Source organism: Trachypithecus francoisi, unplaced genomic scaffold, assembly GCF_009764315.1.
Source record: "Trachypithecus francoisi isolate TF-2019V2 unplaced genomic scaffold, Tfra_2.0 Lachesis_group5, whole genome shotgun sequence".
Classification (NCBI taxonomy): Eukaryota; Metazoa; Chordata; class Mammalia; order Primates; family Cercopithecidae; genus Trachypithecus; species Trachypithecus francoisi.
The window spans coordinates 42,054,865-42,077,318 of record NW_022681470.1 but is presented as its reverse complement, the minus strand read 5'-3'; the positions used below and the strand labels follow the sequence as shown (position 1 = coordinate 42,077,318).

Here is a 22,454-nt window from a genome sequence, read left to right as displayed (position 1 = left end):
AGAAACCTTGACATACTATTTTGAAAATCAGTAAATGAAATGTGCTCAAAGTTTGTGTTACACACTATTAGAAATAAAAAAAGTCTAATGAATTCTATCGGTGTACCTGAATAGACTATAAAACATGGTTTTAAAAGTTTTCAAAGTAAACATCATCAAAAATTATATATTCACAATATCTTGAAATATCAACAACAATACCATTTACAGTCACAAGCTCTATGAGCTGCATCTATTCATCCAGTTTCCACATATACCTTTAGAAATTAGAAGTATAACTAAGAACTAATTAACAAATTCTTCATTAATTTATCTTCACATTCCATGGAATATATCTGCTAGTCTAACTTAATACCACACTGCTAAAGAGAAAAATAAAAGATTCATACCTTTACAGAGATTTTTATATAGGCTCTCAATAGTTAAAAGCAAGTTCTTTTCCATAACTAATCCAAATACAGCCAACCAGTGTTTTTTAAAGCACTGTAGTAAATGTAGTAGAGTCCATGGAGGTTTCAGGTACAGGATCTAAAGAGCATGTAGAAAAAAATTAACATCTCTAGATTTATTATTCCTATTATTAAAAAGTACCTATTTAGGAATTCCTACATATATTTCTAAGCAAAATATAGTTAGTTGGATTCTTTTTAAATTAAAAGATGTAAAGTCAATCATAACAAAATTAAAATGCTAATTCCACTGCAAATTGCTTTTGTAAAATTCATATTAGTATTAATCTGTATTGTTTCAGAAACTGTGTGTGCAAAAAAGAAAACATAGTTCTAATCAGAGGAAACATAGTTTTATCAGCAAAGGTCCTTCAATCTACGTGTCAACAGTCATCTTTATAAGAAAATCTAATTATTTCATATAACTGGGGGATAATCCATATAGAAAAAAGATGTCCAGTGGCTCATGCCTGTAATCCTAGCACTTTGGGAGACCGATGCGGGTGGACCACAAGTTCAGGAGTTCGAGACCAGCCTGGCCAACACGGTGAAACCCCATATCTACTAAAAATACAAAAATTAGCTGGGCGTGGTGGCAGACACCTGTATTCCCAGCTACTTGGGAGGATGAGGCAGGAGAATTACTTGAAACCAGAAGGAGGAGGCTGCAGTGAGCCAAGATCACGCAACTGCACTCCAGCCAAATTACATCTCAAAAAAAAAAAGAAAAGAAAAGAAAAAAATGTCAATTATAATTGTCAGTTGCTACACTCTTGCGAAGACATGCCTATTAAAAACATTGATCATTTAATTCTGTAAGATGTCAACACTTCCCTTTCTGAATCATTCACATATATACAATTACTTGCCTTATCTCTACTATGATACATCAACACTCCTAGTATCTTCTGATAATTCGTCATCATTTTGGTTCAACTTTGATAACATAATCAAGTAGCAAATACACCGTTCTGGCAAATATTAGAATCTCACTGAATAGCTGGAATAGATACAAGCTATGATTGATGGGAAATCATGTTTCTTCTATCTATAAATGCTCACGCCTGTAATCCCAGCACTTTGGGAGGCTGAGACAGAAGGATCACTTGAGGACAGCAGTTCAAGACCAGCCTGACCAACATGGTGAAACCTCGTCTCTACTAAAATTACAAAAATTAGCTGGGTGTGGTGTCACATGCCTGTAATCCCAGCTGCTTGCGGGGCTAAGGCAGGAGAATCACTTTAATCTGGGAGGCAGAGGTTGCAGTGAGCCAAGATCATGCCATTGTACTCAGGCCTGGGCAGTAAGAGCGAGACACCATCTCAAAACAAAACAAACATTGAAATTCTGAAACCATTATTGTTAAATGTGGAGTTTTACTGATTGTTGAAAAGGTGTGAATCCAAAGAAAATTCAGAATATCTTGCTAATACAATCAACTTATACTCTGATGCTTACATTTACATGGCACAAGCAAAAATATATACTTCTTTTTCTGAATACATATTGCTAGGGAGATTCCTTATATTAGACATTTTGACTCAAATTAAATAGATGTTTTTTTAAAATTCAATTTAAGCACCATGGGACAGTGCATCTGACACACAGCAGCTGGAAAATAAATACCTCTTGACTCAAAAAAAAGAATAACATATATTCTTAACATTTAAGAAATGTTCATCGTTTAACTGTCAAAAAACTATTTCAAAAACTTGAAAAATGTAACATGACACAGATTATTCAATGAAGCTTATGCATTTTACACAAGTAATATTTCTTAAAATAACAAATCTTCAGCAATAAAAAAGAAATTTTCAACTAAAAGAGTTCAACTAATCACCTCCATCCAAAGGCTTCCAAAAGCAATTTTCATTTCTGTTTCTAATATTGAAGATAAACCTGTTCCAAGAGATTTTTCAAGATCAGATACAATGCTCTCAAGTAGAATGGCCAGTCCAGAATTTATAGATTCCTCCTTATAGCTCTCTTTCAAGGGTGCTGTTTCTTTAAAACAAATAGTTACAGACTTTATTTAGAATGCTAACAGTAAATATTATACATATAATTGGTATATTATACCAATTATATGTATAATATATATATTATACAGTAAACATTTTATGTATATGATATTTGAATTATATATAAAACAAACCAATACTTTATTTTCAAAACAATATTTAGAAACATGTATTTCTACTATAGCTGCTTTAGATGCAACATAAATATATTACTTTAACAAACGTTTTATCTTTTTAACAGGCAAAATAAAATATTTTTATTCAAATAAAAATGTAAGAAATTTATGTGATATTTGAACTACAATTTAATTTTATTATATTCCAAAAAGAGTTACAAGAATGCCTTAGATTTATTCACAACAAAAAACCAAGAACTATGGATCAAAATGGGTTTTTTCCCAAAAATGGAATATTTTTCTTTTTTTTTTTTTTTCTTTTGAGACAGTCTCGCTCTGTCGCCCAGGCTGGAATGCAGTGGCACGATCTCGGCTCACTGAAACCTCTGTCTCCTGGGTTCAAGCGATTCTCTTGCCTCAGCATCCCGAGTAGCTGGCAAAAATGGAATATTTTTCTAAACTCAGCCTACATCAATAAATTTCCAGCTTAACTACCTTCATGCCCTCCTCTTTTAAACAGAACTTTTATTATTTTAAGTGCTATCATTGCAATAACATTACTTTTTAGATACTTGAAAACAACTGTAATTTTCTTATGGCAAAATTAAAAATATTAAGTGGCTTATCTCTACAAAGTGGACAAGCTAAAGGCACACTACCCTTGAAAAACTGTAAACTAGAATATCCTGTTATTCCTTCAAAGGCCATTTTGAATATTATGACAAAAACATTATTTCCAAAAAGGGTAAATAAGTAGTATATATGTATATATGACTATTTACACAACTATATGTAAAATGCACATATATTAGAGACTTCAATAATCATTTTCCCCAAAGAGGGAAAAGGTGGGATGTACCTATAAATAATGTCAGATTTAATATAATATTTCTTCAAATATCAAGCTACAGAATAGATTATTCTGGTGGAAAAAAAATGAAATAATAGTATTGCCCTTCTTTTTTTTTTATTTCTGAGACAGAGTTTTGCTCTTGTTCCCCAGGCTGAAGTACAATGGCACAATCTTGGCTCACTGCAACCTCCACCTCCCGGGTTCAAGTGATTCTCCTGCCTCAGCCTCCCGAATAGCTGGGATTGCAGGCGCCCACCACCACACCCAGCAAATCTTTTTGTATTTTTAGTACAGACAGGGTTTCCCTATGTTGGCCAGGCTGCTCTCGAAATCCTCACGTGATCCACTCACCTCGGCCTCCCAAAGTGCTGGGATTACAGGCGTGAATCAGCGTACCCAGCCTGTTACTTCTTAATTATTAGTTTAAAATTTTAAAAAAGAAAACTATTACCAGATTCCAACAAGTTTCTCTATTGTTAGCTGAGTTTTTACCATATTAATAGAAGGCTATAAATAGAAAGCCAACTTAAAAAAGAAACTAAAAAATTATCTCTATGTCAATTAATATCTCCTATAACTGCTATTAATTTAAAAGGAATACTTTGTTTCATTTGAAGAAAATGAAGGTGAAAAATAAAGGTATACTCTCCAAGGTACATATTAGCATGTACACAGTGATTATAATGTAAAAACGTATGTGAGCATGCAGACAAAAACATCAAATTAATTTGTAAAAGTCCATACGGAAGGTAATAATGTTAATCATGTTTTCTTTTGGATTACCATCATAACTTTCATTTATTCAATGATTTACGTGCCAGTAAGTATTCCAAATGATGTTATTTTAAATGTACAAAATAAAAATTTACTACCGATTCTAATGTTATAAATAATCTTAGTGTATAAAATAAGATATATCTCTAGTTATTTACAGTAAAAATACTACCTGCTTTCAACTGTTGCTTAGGAATACAAGGCTGATGACACACATCTGTGTTCAGAGATAAGTGTAATAACTCTGCACTCAATTCTTCTTTACTGAGTGACTTCACACCACTTATTAGGCCTTTGCTTCTTAAGTTTCTATCATCCCTAAGGTTGGGAGGTTGGGATTAGGAGGAAAAAATATTTTTTTATAAGGTAAACCACAGGGCAAATCAAAACACATGAGATCTAGTCAGAGGCAGGTGATTCTCAGCCAATACATTACGAAAGATTAACAACTTTTTTTAAAAAAATATGAGCTTTGGGTACTAGGCACCATTCTAAAGTGCTTTATATATATATAAAGCTATTTAATCCTCACAACAAACTTCTGAGGTAGGAGTAGTATTAACTTTACTCCCATTCCACAGATGGGGAACTTGTCCGAAGTTATACCCAGTAAGTAGGAGCTGGATTTGAATACAGGAATGTGACTATCCAAAGAGAAACAGAGAGCTATGTATGAGAAATAATTTACAGTGGGCAGACAAGTACAAATTTACTCAGATTAAGCATAAGACAAATAGCACAAACTTGCTGTTTGCTGAAAGAAATCAATATGATTAGAACATAGTGCATGAGACCAGTTTATGAGGTTACAGAGGAAGACAAGGGCATTAAAAAACAGGAAATTTAAGGGCTTCAGTGGGGAAATGACATGATCTTATCTGTGTTTATTAAATTGTTTTAGAGGCCAGTAGGCTTCCAACTTCTGTAAATGGCAGAGTAGTTTGGTCACACTAACCCTACTATGAATGAAATTATAAAATCTAAACCAAAAAAAAAAATTAACTATTTGAAGGCACTAGAGAGCAACAGAATGTAGGCAGAAGCTGGAGTGGGATCTACCCTGAAGACACAGAAAATGCATAGTGAGAACTATAAGTCTCTTTTTACCTCAGGGTACTTCCCAATCCATCAAGTGTGACAAGTAGTAGTGACTTGAAACGTCAAAGAACCATGTTCAAGGTTGACCAGAGCAGCTGGAAAGTTAAGGGAGAGAGTGCTCTGGATCGGTGGTTGGTAAGACAGCTGAATAGGAACAGCTCCGGTATGCAGCTTCCAGCAAGATCAACGCAGAAGGCAGGTGATTTCTGCATTTCCAACTGAGGTACCCAACTCATCTCACTGGCACTGGGTAGACAAAGGGTGCAGCCCTCGGAAGGCAAGCTGAAGCAGGGTGGGGCGTCCACTCACCCAGGAAGTGCAAGAGGTCAGGGAACTCCCCCACCAGCCAAGGGACACTGTGAGGGACTGTGCCCTGAGGAACGGTGCACTCCAGCCCAGATACTACACTTTTCCCATGGTCTTCGCAACCCACAGACCAGGAGATTCCCTTAGGTGCCTACATCTCTAGGGCCCTGGGTTTCAAGCACAAAACTGGGCGGCCATTTAGGCAGACACTGAGCTAGCTGCAGGAGGTTTTTTTCATACCCCAGTGGCTCCTGGAACACCAGCAAGACAGAACCATTCACTCCCCTAGAATGGGGGCTGAAGCCAGGGAGCCAAGTGGTCTAGCTCAGTAGATCCCAGCCCCACAAAGCCTAGCAAGCTAAGATCCACTGGCTTGAAATTCTCGCTGCCAGCACAGCAGTCTGAAGTCGACCTGGGACGCTCGAGCTCAGTGGGGTAGGGACATCTGCCATTACTGAGGCTTGAGTAGGTGGTTTTACCCTAACAGTGTAAACAAAGCACCCAGGAAGTTTAGACTCGGCAGAGTCCACCACAGCACCCCAAAGCTGCTGTAGCCAGATTGACTCTCTAGATTCCTCCTCTCTGGGCAGGGTATCTCTGAAAGAAAGGCAGCAGTCCCAATCAGGAACTTGTAGATAAAACTCTCATCTCCCTGGGGCAGAGAACCCTGGGGAAGCAGTGGCTGTGGACACAGCTTCAGCAGACTTAAGCGTTCCTGCCTGCCGGCTCTGAAGAGAGCAGTGGATCTCCCAGCACAGTGCTTGAGCTCTGCTAAGAGACAGAAGAGACAGACTGCCTCCTCATGTGGGTCCTTGACCCTCGTGCCCCCTAAGAGACACCTCGAACAGGGGTCGACAGATCTCTCATACAGGAGAGCTCCAGCTGGCATCTGGCGGGTGCCCCTCCGGGATGAAGGTTCCAGAAGAAGGAACAGGCAGCAATCTTTGCTGCTCTGCAGCCTCTGCTGGTGATACCCAGGCAAACAGGGTCTGGAGTGGACCTCCAGCAAACTCCAGCAGACCTGCAGCAGAGGTGCCTGACTGCTAGAAGGAAAATCAACAAACAGAAATGAATAGCATCAACATCAACAAAAAGGGCGTCCACACAGAAACCCTATCCGAAGGTCACCAACATCAAAGAACAAACGTAGATAAATCCATGAAGATGAGGAAAAAACAACCCAAAAAGGCTGATAATTCCAAAACCAGAACACCTTTTCTCCTCCAAAGGATCACAACTCCTCACTAGCAAGGGAACAAAACTGGACACAGAATGAATTGACAAACTGACAGAAGTAGGCTTCAGAAGGTGGGTAATAACAAACTCCTCCGAGCTAAAGAAGCATGTTCTAACTCAATGCAAGGAAGCTAAGAACCTTGAAAAAAAAAAAGGTTAGATGAATTGCTAACTAGAATAACCAGTTTAGAGAAAAAGATAAATGACCTAACGGAGCTGAAAAACACAGCACGAGAACTTCGTAAAGCATACACAAGTATCAATAGCCAAATCGATCAAGCAAAAGAAAGGATATCATAGACTGAAGATCAACTTAATGAAATAAAGCCTGAAGACAAGATTAGAGAAAAAAGAATGAAAAGGAATGAACAAAGCCTCCAAGAAATATGGAACGATGTGAAAAGACCAAACCTACATTTGATTGGTTTATCTGAAAGTGGCAGGGAGAATGGAACCAAGTTGGAAAACACACTTCAGGATATTATCCAGGAGAACATCCCCAACCTAGCAAGAAAGGTCAACATTCAAATTCAGAATATACAGAGAACATCACAAAGATACTCCTCAAGAAGAGTAACCCCAAGACACATAATCATCACATTCACCAAGATTGAAATGAAGGAAAAAAATGTTAAGGGCAGGCAGAAAGAAAGGTCGGGTTACCCACAAAGGGAAGCCCATCAAACTAACAGCAGATCTCTCGGCAGAAACCCTACAAGCCAGAAGAGAGTGAGGGGCCAATATTTAACAATTTTAAAGAAAAGAATTTTCAACCCAGACTTTCATATTCAGCCAAACTAAGCTTCATAAGGGAAGGAGAAATAAAATCCTTTACAGACAAGCAAATGCTGTGAGATTCTGTCAAAACTACAATGAGATACCATCTCACGCCAGTTAGAATGGCGATCATTAAAAAGTCAAGAAACAACAGATGCTGGAGAGAATGTGGAGAAATAGGAACACTTTTACACCGTCGGTGGGAGTGTAAATTAGTTCACCACTGTGGAAGACAGTGTGGTGATTCCTCACAGATCTAGAACCAGAAATACCATTTAACCTAGCAATCCCATTACTGGGTATATACCCAAAGTATTATAAGCCATGCTGCTATAAAGACACATGCACACGTATGTTTACTGTAGCACTATCCACCATAGCAAAGACTTGGAACCAACCCAAACGTCCATCAATGATAGACTGGATAAGGAAAATGTGGCACATATACACCATCGAAAACTATCCAGCCATAAAAAAGGATGAGTTCATGTCCTTTGCAGGGACCTAGATGACACTGGAAGCCATCATCCTCAGCAAACTAACACAGGAACAGAAAACCACACACTGCATGTCCTCATTCATAAGTGGGAGTTGAACAATGAGAACACATGGACACAGGGAGGGGAACACCACACACCAGGGCCTGTTGGGGGATTGAGGGATAGGGGAGGGATAGCATTAGGAGAAATACCTAATGCAGATGACAGGTTGATGGGTGTAGCAAATCACCATGGCATGTGTATACCAATGTAACAAACCTGCACGCTCTGCGTATGTATCCCAGAACTTAAAGTCTAATAAAAATAATAATAAAGTTAAGGAGAAACTGAATAAAAGAAACCACAGAGCAAGTGAGCTCAAAAATCTACATACAAAGTATGCCCAGAGAAAAACAACATACTGCCAAGAGTCAAAGTAATCAACAGAACTAGACTTGGATACAACACAGATACTGAAGCTATCTGACAGCAAATTTAAACTAATTTTCATTAATATGTTAAAGCCTCTAATGGAAAAGGTGGAAGAAGGGAAAATCAAGCAGTTTTGCAGAGATGAAAACCATAAGAATAAAATGGAAATCCTAGCAATAAAAAACACAGTAACAAAAATGAAGAATGCCTTGAACAGGCTTGTCAACAGACTTGACAAAGGCAAGGAAAGAATCAACAAACCCGAAGGGAAGTCAAAAGAAATTACCCAAACTTAAACAAAAAGATAATAAAAAGATTTAAAAAAAAAAAAAAAGTATCCAAGAGCTATGGGACAATATATACAACAGTAATATCCTTATACTACCTGTGAAGCAGTATAATATTTGAAGGTAGGCTTTGATAAGTAAAGATGTATATTGTAAACACTAAAACAACCATAAGAAGTTTTTTCAAAAAAGTATAAATAAGTAAATAATGGAGACAAAACGGTATCATTAAAAATGAACAATTAATCGAAAAGAGAAAAAGGAAAAACCACACAGATGGAACAAAACAAATAGAAAATAATTTGCAAAATGGTAGATTTTAATCCAACAAATTAAATACGTATGGTCTAAACTTAACAGTTAAAAGACAGAAATTGTCAGACTGTTCAAAAAAGAACCAACCACATGATGTCTACAAGAAACTTACTTTAAATATACAGGCATAGATGGGCTAAAAGTAAAATGATACAAAAAGATATATCACATAAATACTAAGCAAAAGAAAGTTGGAATAGTTGCATTAATACTAGACAAAGAAGGCTTTAGAACCAGGAATAATGTCAGAACCAAAAAGGACATTATATAATTATAAAAGAAGCACTTCTTCAAGAACACAAGCATAAAGAATCTTAGATGTATATGCATCTTACTACAAGTTTCTATCTTTTGGCCTGAGGGAATTCTCCAATTCATCAATGGCTTTACCACAACAGAAAGCCATAGCTTTAGTGGCTTTCACAATACATGAAGCAAAACAAATAGAACTGAAAGGAGAAATAGACAAACCCACAATTATAGTTGGAGACTTCAATACTCCTTTCACAATGATCATAGAAAAAGTAGGCAACCAGCCTGGGCAAGGTGGCTAATGCCTGTAATCCCAGCACTTTGGGGAGGCTGAGGTGGGAGGATCACGAGGTCAGGAGATCAAGATCATCCTGGCCAACATGGTGAAACTCTGTCTCTACTAAAAATACAAAAATTAGCCAGGAGTGGCAGCATGCAACTGTAGTCCCAGCTACTTGGGAGACTGAGGCAGGAGAACTGCTTGAACCCGGGAGGCAGAGGGTGCAGTGAGCCAAGACTGCACCACCGTACTCCAGCCTGGGCGACAGAGTGAGACTCCATCTCAAAAAAAAAAAAGTAAAAAATAAAAAACAAAAGAAAAGAAAAGAAAAAGTAGGCCACAAAGGTTACAGAAGACCTGAAGAACACTATCAACCAATTTGACCTAATTGAAATTTATAGAATACTCCACCCATAAGGGCAGAATACACATTCTGTTCAAATACACAGAAAACACTCACTAAAACAGACCATATTCTTGGCCACAAAACAAACTTTAACAAATTTAAAAGAACAGAAACCATGTAAATTATGTTCTCAATTCATAAAGAAATTAAACTACAATTCAGTAAAAAAAAAAAAAAGTATCTGAAAATTTTGCAAATACTTACAATCAGGCAACAAACGTCTAAATAACCTTTGGGTCAGAGAAAGAGTCACAAGGGAAATTATAAAGTATATTGAATAGAATGAAAATGAAAACACAACATATTAAAATTTGTGGGACACAACTGCAGAAGTGCTTAGAGGACATTCACAGCAGTAACAAATAAGTGATCTAAGTTTCCACCTTAAGAAACAAGAAAAAAAAGAGCAAAAAGGGCAAGAGAGTACTTTCTGGGTCAGGTGCGGTGGCTCACACCTATAATTCCAGCACTTTGGGAGGCCAAGGGGGCCGGATCATCTGAGGTCAGGAGTTCGAGACCAGCCTGACCAATATGGTGAAATCCCATCTCTACTAAAAATACAAAAATTAGTCACGTGTGGTGGCACCTACTTGTAATCCCAGCTTCTTGGGAGGCTGAGACAGAAGAATCACTTGAACCCGAGAGGTGGAGACTGCAGTGAGCCAAGATGGCGCCACTGCACTCCATCGTGGGTGACAGAGTGAGACTCTGTCTCAAAAAAAAAAAAAAAAAAAACAGGAGTTACAGACGTGTTCTATATATTGACAGGATGTGAGCTACACCAGTGCAACCATTTGTCAACATTGTATAGTTAAGATTTGTGCATTTCCTCAGCTACTTGGGGGGCTGAGGAAGGAGGATCGCTTGAGCCCAGGAGTTTGACACCAGCCTGGGCAACATAGCAAGACCCTGTTTCTAAAACATAAAATTAAAGAAGACAACACAGAATTGGCTAATTCACTGTATATAGATCATAAAGAAAAGGCAGGCATCAAAATTTACTCCCTGGTTTCTGGCTTTAGCAAATGGGTGGGAGGTGACCGTTTTTATTCAGGTGTAGAAGAGTTGAAAAGAAAACCTCAAGAGTTCATTTACGGAGATGATAGGTTTCAGACATCCATGAAACATCCAAGAGATATCAAATAAATAGTTGAATATATTAGCCTGGAGTTTAGAAGAGCAATATGAATTGACGATATTAATTGTGTTGCTGGCCCAGACTTAGGATTGTAAATGCAAGCACTTAGAATGATGCATAGTATATAAGTGTTACAAAAGTTTTTCTGATTACTATCACTATCAATTGACATCATCATCATCCATTTTAAGTAATATAAATATGTCCTCACGATAGTAGGTATGACTTATACAATACACATGATTATCACTATTTAAAGAAAATGCAAACAAACCAACCAAAAAAAGAGAGAGAGAAAAACAGGCTCACCACTTGGAACATGACTATGCCAGAATTAAAAGCAAAGTTGGACTATAAATTTTCAGTCACTAAAAAGTAATATATCTGTTAATCCCAAAAAAACAGTGCATGTATAAATAATGGAGAATCAATAAAGTTTCGTCAATTTAATTTTCATTCTAAGCTGAACTAAAAAAATAATTACACAACAAAGAATTACTTCTCAAATTTATCTCAAATTCAAAATGATTTATATATTATTAATTCTATTTCAGCCTTCAACAAACTCCAAAGTAATATGTCCTAGATCAAAATATAATTTAAAATCTAAAGATAGAAATCTCTAATATTTCCTTTAATAGCAAAAAGAATCACATTATCTTTGAAGAGAGCTAAAATAATAACACCGACCAGAATGTTTGCAAGAAGCATCTTAGGGCTGCTGATTTCTGTAATAGCTCCATTTCACAGAAAGAATTTGAGCATGATCATAAGTGAATAAAATACAGATTAAAACTGCAAATTTCAAAGCATGTAGACTGATTAAAAAAAAACCAAAAAACTGCAAATTAAAATTGCTCTTCTGTCCCTTCAGAACCTTTTCTCATACATGATGAATACAATTTTGTTTAGTATTATCTTAGTTTTATCTTTGAACTAAGTTATGGAAATATCAGCAGAGAGGGAAGAAGCAGGGGGAAGGGAGAAGGAGGGAGAAAACTCTTACTGAGATCCTACTATATATTAGGCACTATTCTACGTCCTTTACATATATTAACAGATTAAATACAATAATCTCATGAGGCAGGTAATATTATTCTTCCTGTTTATTTCACATGACGAAACTAAGTTAGGCAACTTGTCCAGGGTCACAACGCTGATAAATGATAGATCCAGGACTCCAAGCCAGGCAGTCTAACTCTGTAACAGGCACCCAGCACACAACTCCAACATAAACCACCCTATCTTCACCTCACCGATAGGTAAGTAAATAAATTTCTTATCTCATCCTGTCAGACATCCTGTCAGATTCTGATTCTTAAACTATTTTGGAGGGATATTAAGTGCCTTTTCCCCTGCTTTTTCCAAGTTTTCTGAATTGCATAAAAATTAAATTGAAATGAAACTTCATCTAGTTGAGATCTCATTCCTCTAGAGCTCATACATTATAAGACTATCAGATATAAGTGGGTATGCTTACTGGCAGATTTGGAAAATTATGTATGTTTTTGAACCTTGGTATGCTGGATACAGTATGTTTTTTTTTATTAGTTGGCTTATTTTTTAAAAATAAAAAGTAAAATGACTATGAAACTCACGTGCACAGAATAACAAAAGAACAAGGGAATAATTCCTGGTGCTGGAGACAGCATTTTAGTACTCGATCATCATTGTTCTCATCACTCAATCCATCTGCAAATTTAGTAAAGGCAACGGTCAATAAGTACCCTAGAAATGTGGGTGCCACAGAAATAATCTAGGCTGTATTTACAAAATGAAAATATCTACGAGATTTAAGGTAGTTAAGGTATGACACTATGATGGTGGACACACGTCATTACACATTTGTCCAAATCCACAGAGTGTACAAAGCCAAGAGTGAACCTAATGTAAACTATGTACTCAGAGTGATAATGATGTCAATGGAGGTTCATCAACTATAACAAAGGTACCACTCCAGCAAAGGATATTGATAATGGGGAAGCTATGCTTGTGTGGGGCAGGAAGTATGTGGGAAATCTTGTTGTCTTTTGTGCAATTTTCCCGTGAAACTAAAACTACCCTCAAAAACTCTATTAATAAATATATCTCAGCTGGGCATGGTGGCTCACGCCTATAATCCCAGCACTTTGGGACGCCGAGGTGGGCAGATCACTTGAGGTCAGGAGTTCGAGACCAGCCTGGCCAACAAGGTAAAACCCCTATTAACAATACAAAACTTAGCCAGGCGTTGTGACAGGTGACTGTAATCCCAGCTACTTGGAATCTGAGGCAGAAGAATCCGTTGAACCCAGGAGGCAGAGGTTGTAGTGAGCTGAGATCGTGCCACTGCACTCCACGCTGGACAACAGAGTGAGACACCATCTCAAAAAAAAATTTTAAAGTATATATACATATATGTATAAATATATACATATATAATAAACATATATAAGAAATATATATTTCATATATTTATTTTATATATGCATATAAAAGAAAGAAAACTTTTTAAATAAAAAGACAAGAAAGTAAAATAATTTTTAAAAAACTCTGAATCTAGAATTTACATAGCATATAGTTGTGGATTTAATGTGGTTAGTTCACTATTAAAATGGTCTAGGATATGGCTATTAGCAAACTCAAAGGAAAGAAATGTGATCAGAAGGCTAAATGTCAGACTAGAAACCAAAAACCATGAATTCTATTATCAATTCAGTCACAGATTATAAGTAACTTAACATTTTCTCAGCTTAAGAAGTCTGTGAACTAATAAGCAACTGTCCTACCAGTAACTAAACTACTTTCCTGTGTGCGCTCTTCCTTAATCTCTAAAGCAACACAATTAGAGATATACAGGAGAAGGAAATATGGGCCCTAGGAAGGTAACACGAAAAGTAATTCCTAACAACTGTTAATCAGTTGCTGACAGGGTACCCTCTGGCATTCTCTAAGCCTCAAAACATGTAGCAAAAATTCCGTTTTTGTAAAAATAATGCAGGCCAGGTGGTCAGTGCCTGCGATCCCAACATTCTGAGAGGCTGAGGCAGAGGGATCGCTTGAAGTCAGCATTTCAAGATCAGCCTGGGCAACATGGCAAGACTCTGCCTCTACAAAAAAACAAGAAAATTAGCCAGGCTCGGTGGCACACTCCTGTAGTCCTGTAGTTCCAGCTACTCAGGAGGCTGAGGAGGGACAATCGCTTGAGCTTAGGAGTTCAAGTCTACAGTGAGCTATGATCATGTCACTGCACTCCAGTCTGGGTGACAGGATGAGACCTTGTCTCTAAAAAAATTAAGAACAAAATAATAATAATAATAATAATGCAATGTGTAGAAATTGGACCAAAGATAATGTTTCCCACAAGTCCATACACTACCTACCTGAGAACTCCCTAGAGTACTTATTAATAATACAGAATACAGAACCACACCCCAAATATATTTCTGGGTAAGAATCTTTGAAGCCTGGACCCAGACACTAATTTAAGCTCTTGGCCTGTCTCGTATACATTAAAATTTAAGACATACCAGCCAATTAGTCTCAACCTCTTTCCCAGTTTATAATCATTTTTCTCTCAACTTCTGGCCTATATTACTTAGTCCTTGAATCCTTCAAATTAGAAAACTCATTCATTCATGCAATAAATATTTACATAGGGCTTAATTTGTGCCAGGTTCCCATGCTAACCAGATGGATATGCAAAGAAAAACTATTTAGGAGTTCATATTGGTGAAATCTAGACAGAGCTCAACTATATCAGGACATCAGTATGAGGAAGATATGATTAAATTTCTTGATGACCAGTGAGCCAGACAGAAATATATCACAGTAGCCAATTTCCCTTAAATTCAGAGGGTAAATGCCATGAATAGTGCAAAATGTGTAACTCAAAATCATTAGTTAACTTTAAACAATTCAATTCAGCAGATAAAACGAGGCTTAAAAGTAAGTGCACTGTTCTAAAGGTATCAAATTCAAGATTATCAGTAGTGCCACTTTTTCTAAGATATATGGAGCTGAAAAATAAACTGTAAGACTATTCATGAAATATTTAGTTATTCAACAAATACTTTTGAGCACCTGTACATGTACTGTTCAAAAGTGAACAAAATAAAGACTCTGGAAACAGACCAGTCTGGGTATGAATCCTTGTTTTCCCACTTACTAGATATGTATCCTCGGGCGAAGTTTCTAATCATGAGGAGTAAATGAGAACGTATATAAAGTATTTAGTCCAGTGTATGGCAATAGTGAATGCTTAAAAGTACCATGTATTTATTACTTAAGATTTAGCTTGGCCAGGCGCAGTGGCTCACACCTGTAATTCCAGCACTTTGGGAAGCTGAGGCGGACAGATCACTTGAGGTCAGGAGATCGAGACCAGCCTGACCAACATGGTGAAACCCCATCTCTAAAAAATTTTTTTTAAAAATTAGCCGGGCATGGTGGCACACGCTTGTAATCCCAGTTACTCAGGAGGCTGAGGCAGGAGAATCGCTCACTTGAACCCGGGAGGCAGAGATTGCAGTGAGCCGAGATTACAGCATTGCATTCCAGCCTGGGCAACAAGAGCAAAACTCCATCTCAAAAAAAAAAAAAAATTAAAGAGTCAGCTTAAATGGTACCTCAACATCAATGACTTCTACTCACACAAAGAATAAAAAATTCTATATAAATTATAGTTATTAAGATGTTTAATACCTAATAGAATTTAACCTCCTCAACAACAGGGTTTCTCTTTCTCATTCACTGTTACAGGCCCAACACTTGGAACAGTGTCTGGTACAAATACTTGGCAAACAAATGAATCAATAAAAATACAATGAAAAATATAAAAATACAGAACAAATGTCTGATTGGGGGAGTGGCAGATAACTATTTGTTGCCTTTAATTATTTTTACCTTATTATAAAAAATATATAATTTTATTGGCCGGGCACAGTGGCTCACGCCTGTGAGCCGAGGGAGGATGAGGCAGGTGGATCACCTGAGGTCAGGAGTTCAAGACCAGCCTGGCCAACATGACAAATGCCATCTCTACTAAAAGTACAAAACTCAGCTGGGCGAGGTGGCTCACACCTGTAATCCTAGCTACTCTAGGAGGCTGAGGCACGAGAAGCGCTTGAAGGTGGAGGTAGGAGATGGAGGTTGCAGTGAGCTGAGATCACACCATTGCACTCCAGCCTGGGAGACAAAGCAAGACTCTGTCTTTAAAAAAAAAAAAAGCCAGGCATGGTGGCTCATGCCTGTAATCTTAGCACTTTGGGAGGCCAAGGCGGGTGGATCACCTAAGGTCAGGAGTTAGAGACCAGCCTGGCCAACATGGTGAAACTCTGTCTCTACTGAAAATATAAAAATTAGCCAGGCATGGTGGCACACGCCTGTAATCCCAGCTACTCAGGAGGCTGAGGAAGAATCGTTTGAACCCAGGAGGTGGAGGTTGCAGTGAGCTGAGATCACGCCATTGCACTCCAACCTGTGTGATGGAAGCGAGACTCCATCTCAAAAAAAGACAAAAGTAATTAAAAATCTGGAAAATTCAGAAAATATAAAGAAAATCAAAATAACTGATAAACCCATCAGGTAAATATCACCTCTATTCATCACTAATAAGTATATATACATAATTAAATAAATTTAGAATTATACTTCACATATTTTTTAATCTTATGTTTGTTTTTATTTAAAATTATGTCATTAATGCTTTTCCAAATATAATGTCCCCTCATATGGCTACAGGAATGTAACTTCTCCAAATGTTATACCGGTTGATGCTACTTTTTTTGTTACATAAATAATGCTATAATGAACACTATTTATATAAATCACTGCCTGCATCTCTCACTTTTTTTAGGATACATTTCTAGAAAGACAGTTATTATCCTTAGGCTTACTCAAGCACATTGCTAAATATTGCTCTTCTACAAAGTTACCAATTCATAGTCTCACAGCAGTGCAGTGCTGTGAATCTTCCTAGCGAGTTGGGAGAGAGTAACTTTCTAAACCTAGAAGAGATAAAAATAAATCAGATATTTTTAAAAAATGAGAGATGAGTCTTATCAATCTGTATGAGCCTTTCATATAATGAGCACAAGAGAATTATCACCTATTCTGACCATAAGCTATTAGGTAGTTTAACATATTAACCAATCTTCATAACCATTTTATGACATGGAAGTTATTTCATTTCATTTCATTTATTCAGTTTCTTCACCTTTAACTTTCCCCAGGTTATGCTATAAACCCAGGTTGATCATATTTCAAATCCTATGTTCCTCTCACTATAGTAGATAAATACTATATCAAATAAATATAATTTTGGAAATAGTTAAGGACAAGGCTAAAATTATAGTCAACTAAAGCTACTCGACATGGACCATCTTCACTCAAAATTCATAAGCATTATATCTGGAACATATTAAGAGCTAATAAATATTTATTTAGATAATGAATGAATGGTAGAGACCCTTTTTCTTCAAAATTTTAAGTCTAAACAAAAATTTTAGACTAAAGTAGTTCATCTTAAGATGAATCTAATCATGTTTTTTAAAGTCTTCTCATAGTTAATATTGGATTGGATTGGATCCATAATTGGATTGGATTGGATTCCTCTTAAGATGGATTCTTTCAAATCTTACAGTGAATATGGGTACAGTGGACAGTACAAATCCATGGTATTTAAAATAATATAAGTTTACCTAAATAAATAATTCTGAGCTGGGAAGAAATGAATTCTTAAAGAAAATAAATCTTCTAAATATATGTATAAACTCCACTGAAATAAGTGTTCCTTTACATATAGATATTTTTCCAGCAAATTACATAAAACATAAAGAACATACTTAACTTCTAAGACTAAAGCAATTTTTAAATGACCTCATAGAAAAAAATTCAATGAGGGGAAAATCTATAAACCTTTACTGTAAAAACACCTCATTCATTATTACTGATTCTGACAAACCACAGGAAAAGATCATCATCTCCATGGTACATTAACTGCATACGGTGATATTAACAGACTAGAAACCTAGATCACTTACAGACTGCATCACTCAGCGACAGTATTTTTTAAAAAGGAGTCCGAGATTCTGTGATGTAGACAAGTATGCATACACAACTATATAGTCACTATCTGTGAAATATAGACATAATGTAAGAACGTCTAGGAGAAGCAGAAAAATAAAAATCAAAGACTCCTAAACTAAGCCACAAACCATCACAATGCCCCTTCCATTTCACATTCCAATGGGTTTAAATGTTTTAAAAGTTTTATACCATTTCCCTCCAATAATGAGTCTGCAGCCAAACAAGTATTAATCAGGAGGCACCCTAAAAGAACAATACTTACAATGTTTTTGGGATGCAAGTTGTATTGATTGACCCCATAGCTTTCTATCTTGATTTCTGAGACTCTCATTGATGAAATGAACTGCAGGTATAGCTTTGTGCTGGGCATGTTTTAGTAGTTTTCCTTCCTTCATACGATCTAGCTCTTGCATAACGACCCAGGGAATTATTAACATAAGTTTTTCAAAACCTAAAAAATAAAAAGATTTCTTAGAATTTAACAAACATTTATTGAGCTACTAAATCGAATTACTGTCCAAGAGGTGAAAGTTTTAAAGCACACAGTCCTCCCTACCTTTGAGAAATTCAGAATAAATTGAGAGACAATATATTAAAAAACAAAAATTAAAAAGAGAATAATGTGTCAAAAGAATGTTAAAAAAATAAGCACTCTTGGAGATCAAAAAAAGAGTGAGTTCAGATTGCTAGTTTAACCTGTAAAGGCTTTTTTTAAACTTATAACACTGAACATGCTTAATATATAGCATATCCAAATGGAGACATATTCATGGGAAAAAAAGCCACATCACTGTTAATATAAAATATCAACTCAAGGAAGAAAATCAGAATCTTTAAATATGTTCTGTAAATACCTGGTACGTCTGTTGCCTTCAGAATTCTAACAAATTTGAGATGATTCATCAGAATATTTGTGTCAATAACAATTAGAAGTTTTCTGTCTGAAGTATTATTTGCTAGAGAAAAAGAGCAAAGATTTCATGATATTTGATAATAGACTTATATAATGTCTAAAATTTTGGTATCATAGAAGCATTGAAAATTCAATTAAATTTAAAACGCCTCTTTGTCTTAACTATATCAGAGATTTACACAGTTGGCTAGACTCTCAAGTTGCTATCTATCTGGTCCGTATCTTTGTTGCCAAGTAAATTTCTCCCCAATCAGTTAAGGGTCCTCTGGATAGGAACTGCAACCACTGTTTGGAGTGGGAGTGGGGTGGAGAATCATCTAAGTCAAAGTGGGCAGAGAAGGTAAGGGTTGGCAAAGCAGAAATACACGGGAAACCTGGGGCCAAGACTGTGAAAAACCAGTCATGGAGAATGTTTTTGATAGCATTCTTAAGAGAAGTCCTTTAGATAATAAAAACAAAATTGCTTTTACTTCAATTCTTAAGAGACAGAATAGTAATCAATGTTTAATCGCCCACCAGCAGAACAGTATAAATTGCTTGTAGGTGGATTTTAAATTATGAACTGACTAGCCTGGGAAGTAATTATGTTTCTAACTTCTGTCATGGATCACTGGTAGCTGTGCACTTAGTAATTATACGCTAATTTTAACATATCCTGAGTAAATATAATCGAAAGATAAATATGTGTAAAAGAAAATACATGCCAGGTTTGGTGGCTCACGCCTGTAATCCCAGCACTTTGGGACGCCGAGGCGGGCGGATCACCTGAGGTCAAGAGTTCAAGATCAGCCTGGCCAACATAGTGAAACCCCATCTCTACTGAAAATACAAAAATTAGCTAGGCATGGTGGCACACACGCCTGTAGTCCCAGCTACTCGGGAGGCTGAGGCAGGAGAATGGCTTGAATGCAGAAGGCACAGGTTGCAGTAAGCAGAGATAGCTCCGACGCACTTCAGCCTGGGCGACACAGGGAGACTCCATCTCAAAAAAAAAAAACAAAAACAAAAACACAAACAAACAAAAAAAGAAAATACATAATAATACTAGCATTGTTATTGCATAGGATCATTTTAAGGTTCAGATAACTTAACACACAGGAAAACACTTGAAAGATGAAAACTGCAATGTGAATGTAAAGGTAGCATTACTATTTTTTTTTTTTTTTTTTTTTGAGATGGAGTTTTGCTGTTGGTGCCCAGGCTGGAGTGCAGTAGCTCAATCTTGGCTCACTGCAACCTCTGCTTCCCGGGTTCAAGCCATTCTCCTGTCTCAGCCTCCTGAGTATCTGGGAATACAGGCATGGGTCACCATGCCCAGCTAATTTTTTCATATTTTCAGTAGAGATGGGGTTTCACCATGTTGGACAGACTGGTCTCGAACTCCTGACCTCAGGTGATCCACTCGCCTCAGCCTCCCAAAGTGCTGGGATTACAGGTGTGAGCCACTGTGCATGGTCAGCATTACCATTTTTAAAAACAGAATTTGAAATAGTACACTGACAGATTTTGGATAATCTCTATCATTACCTTCTCCCAGTAGCAAAAAAAAAAAAAAATCAAATTTTTACAACATGAACAAGAAATCAATAAATATAATACCTTCAAGCAATCTGCATTCTTTCTTTTTTTTTTTTTTTTTTTGAGAGAGGGTCTTGTTCTGTCACCCAGGCTGGAATGCGGTGGCGCAATCTTGGCACACTGCAGCCTCAACCTCCCAGGCTCAAGCAATCCTCCCACCTCAGCCTCCTGAGTAGCTGAGACTACAGGCGCATGCCATCACGCCTAGCTAACTTTAATTTCTGTAGACATGAACGAAGTCTCACTATGTCGCCCAGGCTGGCCTTGCAGAACTCCTGGGTTTGGGCAATCCTCCCATCTCAGCCTTCCAAAATGCTGGAATTACAGGCGTGAGCAACTGTACCAGCTATTCTGCATTATTTCTGATCAGTGCTTTACATAGCTGAAACCGTTAAAGTTATAACAGCAAGAAAAAAAGACAACTCATAATCCTAATTACTACCTCTTGACAGAAAAAGAGAAAATATATCTAACTATCTAATAATATGAAATATGTAAAACCAATAAGACAAATATCGGATCTAATTCCTGTAGCTAAAAAAATAAACTATTACTTTATCATTCATTTCAAGTGAGAATATTTTAACATTTTTCATCTAAATATTATAAAAACTGAATATTGGCACATTAATTTTTAGGAAAGCATAGGAGAGCATAAACATCAACATATAGGGTATACCAGAGGAAGAATGTACATCATCTTCTAAGTCAATTTCCATACTCATTAACTCTCCAGGTAAATCCACACTTTTTCCCACACGTGCAGCATGAAGCTCTTCTACTATCTGCATCTAAATTGTAAAAGACCCCAGTGAAATATTTTGAGTTACTTTGCAGATTGACAAGAGAAGAAAGCAATTAATTCTTAATTCACTTGAGATGGTTTATGGAAAGAAAAATTTTATAAAACTCTGAAGGCAGCATAGTAAAACAATAAAGATTAATAAACACACACATGGTTTTCAAAACAGTTTTCTTCTTACCTCCGCAACCTTATGCAAACAAATTATTTAACAACTTTGGATCTCAGTTTGTTAATTCACAAAATAGGAATCTTTAATATCTATTTCCTTTAGGATTTTTGTGAGGAACAAACGAAATAAGCTATGTGAAGCTCCTTGCACAGAGTCAAATACCTAGACATGAAAGTAAGTTCATTCTCACTCCAATTCTCACTTCATTTTAGGAGTCAAAATTTTTTTATCATGACAGTGAGCATTCTTCTTGAGATTTCTAAGATTATTTATGAATCATCATAAACTGAAATCTAGATCTTAAAACCATTCTCACTTCACAGAAATATTTCTCTGATGTTATTTTGACACAAAGAAATGAAATACAGTCTAGCTTTAGATCAGAGATGAGACATCTTTCTTCTATCAAGGAGCACCTCAAAACAGAAAAATATAATTGACTGTCACAAATAAAAATCAATTAATATAGTTTGAGAGTTTTTTGTTTTGTTTTGTTTTGTTTTGAGACAGAGTCTTGCTCTGTCACCCAGGCCGAAGTGCAGAGGCACAATCTTGGCTCACTGCAACCTCCATCTCCCAGGCTCAAGTAAGTCTCCTGCCTCAGCCTCTTGAGTAGCTGGGATTATAGGCGTGCACCACCACGCCCAGCTAATTTTTGCATTTTTAGTAGAGACAGGGTTTCGCCATGTTGGCCAGGCTGG

General features: G+C 36.7%; 1 protein-coding gene across 9 annotated transcripts in view; it reads right to left on the bottom strand.

Annotated features, from left to right (window-relative positions):
- Positions 1-22,454, bottom strand: part of SWT1 (SWT1 RNA endoribonuclease homolog) — a 146,123-nt gene that overhangs the window by 93,070 nt on the left and 30,599 nt on the right. For all 9 annotated transcript variants that reach the window (XM_033196718.1, XM_033196720.1, XM_033196719.1 and 6 more), the window contains 7 exons: positions 21,459-21,570; positions 19,143-19,244; positions 18,551-18,739; positions 12,819-12,912; positions 4,387-4,532; positions 2,291-2,454; positions 390-528 (listed from right to left, as the gene is read on the bottom strand). In XM_033196718.1, coding sequence (XP_033052609.1) covers positions 390-528; positions 2,291-2,454; positions 4,387-4,532; positions 12,819-12,912; positions 18,551-18,739; positions 19,143-19,244; positions 21,459-21,570 — 946 coding nt within the window. The remainder of the gene's footprint in view (positions 1-389; positions 529-2,290; positions 2,455-4,386; positions 4,533-12,818; positions 12,913-18,550; positions 18,740-19,142; positions 19,245-21,458; positions 21,571-22,454) is intronic.